This window comes from Cervus elaphus, chromosome 1 (genome assembly GCF_910594005.1).
Source record: "Cervus elaphus chromosome 1, mCerEla1.1, whole genome shotgun sequence".
NCBI lineage: Eukaryota > Metazoa > Chordata > Mammalia > Artiodactyla > Cervidae > Cervus > Cervus elaphus.
The window spans coordinates 8,682,922-8,690,026 of NC_057815.1; the positions used below are offsets into that span (position 1 = coordinate 8,682,922).

Below are 7,105 nucleotides of genomic sequence, written 5' to 3' on the forward strand. Positions count from 1 at the left end.
AACATCTGAAACAGCACATAACCCCACCCTCCGTCCTTCTCTCTCCCGTTACCTTGCTTGGTTCAAGAGCTTACCTGCTAATTGAAAACATCTGGTTAAATTCTGGGTTTACTGCCTCCCTCCCTCTCCAGAACGTCGGACCCAGGAGAGCAAGGTCTTTGTTACACGCATCCCTGGACCTCAAGCCATCACACATAGTAGATACACAAAAGGACTTGTTGAAGGAATGGCCAGTGTGTCTCCACAAGAGCGCCTGGGACTGAAGCCGAGCTTCTGGTCCTGAGGAGCTACGGGATGTGGGCAGGGCATGTGCCAACCTCGTGTGGCAGACAACCAGCTGAGGCAGCAGCCTGAGCACCAGCAAGGAGACATGCGCGGTCCCGGGGGTCTTCCTGCCTTCCCTCTGCCCTGCGCTCTGGGGGGGACAGACAGACGGTGTCCCAGGCCTGAACAGCTGCTGCCAGGGGGTGAGGGGGACCGCCTCCCCGGCCCTGGTTGCAGGGACCCTGGTCCACAGCTGTGCGGCGGCTCTAAGGGGGTGGGGTGCGGTGGGCGCGCTGAGGAAGGCGCCCGTTGCCTCCGGACGCAGCCGCCTGCGTGCAGGGATGCGCCTTCCAGAGCAGGAGGTGTCCGGGGAGGGCGCAGGGCAGGAAAGCCGGGGCCAGCGAGGGGCCGTGACTCCTCTGGGACGTCCCCGTTCCGCCCTGACTACTGCACTTAGCCCGAGGCGGAGCTGGTCTGGAGCCCGCGCGGAGGCGAGGGCTGCTGCCAGCCTAGGAGCCTGGCTGCCGTCTGAGCGCGGGCGGCCGGCGGGGCTGAGCTCTGTCCGTGGGCGCGCAGAGCCGGGGTCCGGACGGTCAGCAGCATCTGCTCTTGGGCTGGTCTTCCGGTGAGAGCTTGATGGAGTCTGTGAGGTAACTCTCTAAGATGCTTCGATACCTTGACAGAGCCCGACTGGCCAGCATCTCGAAGGCTTGTACCACGTTGATGTCATTCTTGGCACTGACTTCAAAATAGGGAATATCCTTCTCTTTACACCAGCCTTGGGCTACCTCTTGCGGAACCTGCCGGTCTGCCAGATCGATCTTGTTCCCGAGCACCACCATGGGGTAGGACTGCTGCATTGGAATGGTTTTGGCCAGAACATCACCCCTCCAGGTTTCCAGGGCTTCAAAGGACTCCAGGTCAGTGACATCAAAAGCCAGGACACAGCCATCAGAGCCTTTGTAGAATGTAGACACCATGGAGCGGAATCGCTCCTGGCCGCCTGTGTCCCAGATCTGTAGCTTCAAGGTTGTGTCATCCAGTATGATAATCTTGGAGAGGATGCTGGCCCCCAGTGTGGTCTGATAGTCTTCGTAAAACGTCTTATGCACATATCGGTGGAGGAGGGAGGTCTTTCCAACACCCAGGGCTCCAATGATGATGAGCTTGAGGTCCACCTTCTTCCGAGGATTCATGGAGGGGCTTCAGAATCTCTGGTGTTGCTGGAACAGACAAGAGCCAGGAAAAGCTTCCAGAGCCTTTTCAGCCTCCGATGGCAGGTGGGGGGTTTTCTCTGAGTCTGGGGGGCTCCTCTTAGAACAGCAGTCTCAGCTAGATCAGAGGAAAAAGGCTTTGGGAGCAAACTTGTTGAGGCCAAGTCACTTCCTTCTGAGTTTTCCTCCTCTCTCTTTATGCACAAACTTGGGAAAGTTGCAAAAGAGGCTGGGCCGGTGTGACCTCAGCCGTGTGGGTGGAGTGGGTGGGGAGGATGGAAAGCTGGGCTCCCAGCAGACTCCACATTAAAGCTTTTAAATAGTGAAGCATACCAGAGTTTTTAATAACAGAATTTGATTCAGCAAATATTATCTGATCCTTTGCTACATGTTTCCTCAGTACATTTTAAAAATCTGTGTGAAATTCAAGTGCTGTTTTCCACCTGATATCTACTAGCTTGCATGGGACTTGTTAAGTTACTTGGGGGATCCTAGTTTTGTCTATTAGCATGCATTCTTGTTATTATCGTGCATCCCATGGTTGTTTCCTTATTGCTTCAGCAAGAATTACATTCAGTTGTTCAGTTTCTAAATGACCTAATTAGCAGCAGTTTTTCCATTTTTTTTCTTTAGAATTCTCTTAGTCTACAGTTGGACTCCCTCTCTATTACTCTCTTTTCCTCCCTGAGTTTTACTCAACATTCTGCTAATGAGTTCACATTCCACTCTTGTCCCTCCATGGATTGTTGCCCATGCGTTTGGAGACTTCCTTGCCTTAATTATTGGGGGAAAAATCTCTTCTTGGTCTTTCCTTGCTAGACATTGCTGGCTCTGAGTTTCTAGCTCTTACCTCTGATGTGTCTTTGTTTTTCACATAAAGAGAGATCATAAAGCAGAGAGAAGCCCTGAAGACCATATAATTTTATGGATGATCAAACTTTGGCCAGAGAGCCAAGTGACTTATTCAAAGAACTACAGTTAGTGGCAGAATCAGGGCCAGAATCCATATCTCCAAACTAAGAAGTTCTGGTTTCACTATAGTAATGAATTCACTCTCAGACCACATCAAACTAATGCAGGTAGGCTAACTGATACTTGATCAACCCGTTCTATTTACAATTAATTAATAAATTTTCATTATATCTCATTTAGATTCTCAGTCTTGAACTACAACAGGGGGAAAATAAGAGAAAAAAGAGAAGTAGAGTGAGTTCATAAGCTGTGAGGTGTACAGCAGCAGTTCATAATATTTATTATTGCTTAGGGTTTTGATGAATGCTCTTGAGCTTCTCATTACTTTATTCAAGAAATATTTACTGAGTATCTACTCTGTGCATATCTGTGTGTATGTGTGAACACATACACACATAAACACAATTTCCTTAGATCTTCTTTTAGGGAGCCACTGTGTGAATGGTGTCAATATCCTCATAAATATCTTATAATACATACAAGTTTCATACCCATAGCAACATACCAAAAATTAGTTGCTTTTTGGGGGAAATGCACACTGTGATTCCTTATAGATAGTTTACCTTCATAATTATTCCCATGTCTCCAATTCTTAGAATCATCTAATTCTTGTATTTCATAGTGGAGGAACTCAGACTCAAACATCTTCAAAGGCCATGTAGTTATGATAATTGAGTGAAGTAGGTGGAGACCTGGAGACAGAGGCAGTGTTGAGACTACAAGTCCTGTTTGAAGGGGCAGCTGCCACTCCATGTCAGGTGATTTTTGTCATGTGGGAAATCAAGGGCTAGTACTTCTAGAACTTCTGTATTTCTAAGAGAGGTTGGAAATATTTCTTTATATGAAATCTCCTGATTTTTATAATGTTGGTGACTAATCAAAAACATTTAAAACCTCTGCATTGGCCAAATGAAACATGTGTACCTAATTAAAATCCTGGACATATAGTTTGCCCTAGCACCCTTTGCGTGCCTTCTCCATTTGCAGAGACAAATTGCAAGACCCAAGCTTCCAAGCCACAGGACTCTCTCGTTTCTAAGAATTCTGGAAGTGAGAGCTCAAGGGAAATAGTCCTAACTCACTGACCTCTGGAGTGGTCAAACAACCCACCCACTGATTTGCTTGGTCAGTTCCCACTTAATGCCACTGAGAGAATAAAAATCCCTTTCTAGAGAAAATGCAGGGAAAAGTGTTGTTCCTTTTGCAGAGATCAAAATAAGGGCTATCTTGCTTTTATTCAAACTATAGTAATTATTCTAGAAATTAAAATGTAGTATTGGTATGCATGCTACCCAATGGGTGTGTTTGATGTTTGGCCCTACATGGGTCATGCGAACACAAATCTATACATGGCATCTTGAATCCTATTTCTCCAAACTCAATAATTAGTGTCTGATATTAGCTACAACTTCTCAGTTCAAGGTCCTCACTAGTCTCCTAAACTTCAAATCTAATTGCCTGTCTTATTTCATTTTCTCATTTGTCAAATATTTATAGACTGCCTCCTAGGTGTCAGATATGTTTTAAACACTAAAGATATATGACAGTTAATCACATAGACATGGTCTATTCACCCACAAAGCTTACTCTCTGTGAAGCCTAGGGAGACAATAGTCATGTAAACAAATGAATAAATAACACAGTTTCAAGCAGTGATAATTGTTATGAAGAAAGTAAAATGGGGAAATGGGATAGGAGTGATTGAGGAAAGGCTGTACTGCACAGTCATTTGGATTGAGACCTGAATGGTGAGAAGGTGACAGCAATGCAAAGATATGGGGGAAGAGGGTTGCAATCAAGGGAAACATCTGGTGCAAAAGCCTGTCACAGGACTGGACTTGAAGCATTTAAGGATCAGAAAGTCAACCTGTGGCTGGAAAGTCTAAGCTGACTTCTTTCCAGTATTTGCCCGTTTGTAATCCTGGTTTCGACAAAACTTGCCTAGTTCTATTTATCAGCTACCTTTGCTGGTTCTCTCCAAGGTCCTGATGAGGGATTGTGTCCTTCTTTGGAGAGTTTATCCACTACTAAAACCTTATTTATTACCTCAGTGTTGTCTTCACCTGAGTATATGTACTAACTTAGGAATTCAGGTAAATTTTCTATGCATGGAAATGGCAAGAAGACTTGCCATATTTACAGATTTCTTCTCTCTGGAACCCAGAAACCATATGAAATAGTTGAGAAAGATAATGTCCTGAACTAAAGCAGTGGCTGGGATAGAATCATCAGTACCTGGTAGCCCACTAGACATGTCTGTGTGGATGTGGATCTATGTAATGCGAGTGAGGGGGCACACTAAGGGAGAATGACTCCAAAGTGTCAGACTTTAGTCAATGGTAGATGACAAGTGCTACTCACTGAGATTCAGAAAACAGGAGGAGAAGTAGGCTTAATTTGGATGAAGGTGGGTAGGTGAATACAGGTAATGGAAGGTAAGAAAGAGTGGAGAGTTAAGAAGGAATTCCCGAATCTGAACAGCAGGTAGTCTCTTTCTGCCATCTTAGACTGGAACTTCAAATAAATATTGCCAAGTAAGAATGATTACAACGGGAAAACAGGTCTGTAATATAATTGAATGCCATTAGTTTTCTATATTCTGATAAAATAATTTTACAAGGAGTACATCAAAGCTGTATATTGTCACCTGCTTATTTAGCTTATGTGCAGAGTACATCATGTGAAATGCTGGGCTGGATGAAGCACAAGCTGGAATCAGGATTGCTGGAAGAAATATCAATAACCTAAAATATGCAGATGGCACCACCCTTATGGCAGAAAGCGAAGAGAAACTAAAGAGCCTCCTGATGAAAGTGAAAGAGAAGAGTAAAAAAGCAGGCTTAAAACTCAACATTAAAAAAACTAAGATCATGGCATCCAGTCCCATTACTTCATAGTAAGTAGATGGGGAAACAATAGAAACAGTGAGAGACTTTATTTTTGGGGAATCCAAAATCACTGCGGATGGTGACTGCAGCCATGCAATTAAAAGATGCTTACTCCATGGGAGGGAAGTTATGACCAACCTAGACAATATATTAAAAAGCAGAGACTTGCTTTACCAACAAAGGTCCATTTAGTCAAAGCTATGGTTTTTCCAGTAGTCATGTATGGATGTGAGAGTTGGATCATAAAGAAAGCTGAGTGCCAAAGAATTGATGCTTTTGAACTGTGGTGTTGGAGAAGACCCTTGAGAGTCCCTTGGACTGCAAGGAGATCCAACCAGTCCATCCTGAAGGAAATCAGTCCTGAATATTCATTGGAAGGAGTGATGTTGAAGCTGAAACTCCAATTCTTTGGTCACCTGATGCAAAGAACTGACTTATTTGAAAAGACCCTGCTGCTGGGAAAAATTGAAGGCAAGAGGAGAAGGGGATGACAGAGAATGAGATGGTTGGATGGCATCACCGACTCTATGGGCATGAGTTTGAGCAAGCTCTGGGAGTTGGTGATGGACTGGGAGGCCTGGCGTGCTGCAGTCCATGGTGCTGCAAAGAGCTGGACATGACTGAATGACTGAACTAACTGACTGAATTTTACAAGCTGATCTAGAAACTCACCCATTAATAATGGAATTGCTTCCATTAAATCAGAATGCTACAAACCATGTAAGTTAAAAGTTGAGGCAATTCCCTAGGAAATTCAGGCTAGAGCTGTTTGATGTCAATCCAGTGTTACCTTCATCCAACTAAGTATATTTGATTAACATAATCCTAAATATATTCCTTGATTTTAGAGAACTGGAGCAAAGTGGCAGACATGGCATCATTATATCCTGGCTAATATTCACTAATCACTAAACAAAACTTATTGGGTACTAACAATGTGCCAGACATTATGCTGGGTGCTGGGGATGCAACAATGAGTAAGACATAGCTCTTGCACAAAAATTACAAACAAACCATACCTAGGCTGACCTTCGCACAGAGACTCTTTTTTGTAACTGATGGATACTGTCTTTTAAGTGGTATGTTATGAATCAAGGCTATATGGGGCCAATTTGTACTTACTCTTTTATTCTTAAAGCTAATTGCAAATTCTCATCTCAGCACAGAGCCCTGTGATGCCAAGAGACTCATTGTAGTTCACTGGGGAGAGGAAAGAATTCTAGTAGTGGTCAAGATCTGCTGCATTTATTATTTTAAGAGTTTGTTCCACTTGGAAATAGTTTTCCTAGTTATTATTTATGAGTCCTCTCACCTGGTCTTCCGACAAACCTGCTTGCGGGCATACATTCTGGCATTTTGATGGAATGGGTTTATTTCCTTTACCCTGGACACCAGGTGCTGCTGGCTAAAAACAGCAGAGGACTGAATCTCTTCTCTTAAGGGTCCTGGCAGCTCTGTGGCAAATTCGGCCACCGAGCTATCTAGGCTCTATTATTTCCATTCTGATGGGCTTTCCTCCCTAGTGGTGTGTGTATGTGTGTGTATGAGAGAGAAGTGGGAGCAGGGGAGAGAGAGAGAATATGTTTCATTGTCCCTGTTCTCAAATGGAGTTGACCTTCTCAGTTGTCTCACAGCATTTTCTGGAAATAAAACAGGACAAAAATGTGACTGTACCTAGAAAAAATGAATTGTGACATTTAAAAATATCACTAATTGGGCAGTAGTTTGAGCATTCTTTGGCATTGCCTTTCTTTGGGATTGGAATGA

At 44.0% G+C, this 7,105-nt stretch overlaps 1 protein-coding gene across 1 annotated transcript; it reads right to left on the bottom strand.

Annotated features, from left to right (window-relative positions):
- Positions 1-773: 773 nt before the first annotated feature.
- LOC122703335 (ras-related protein Rab-7b-like) lies at positions 774-1,733 on the bottom strand. Its single transcript, XM_043921103.1, has one exon. It carries the CDS (start codon positions 1,458-1,460, stop codon positions 858-860), a length of 603 nt encoding a protein of 200 aa, XP_043777038.1. The 5' UTR covers positions 1,461-1,733; the 3' UTR covers positions 774-857.
- Between the last annotated feature and the right edge of the window lie 5,372 nt (positions 1,734-7,105).

What these genes read in the sequence shown, in the direction of transcription:
- LOC122703335 (XM_043921103.1), bottom strand. Translation starts at nt 1,460, where the DNA reads ATGAATCCTCGGAAGAAGGTGGACCTCAAGCTCATCATCATTGGAGCC.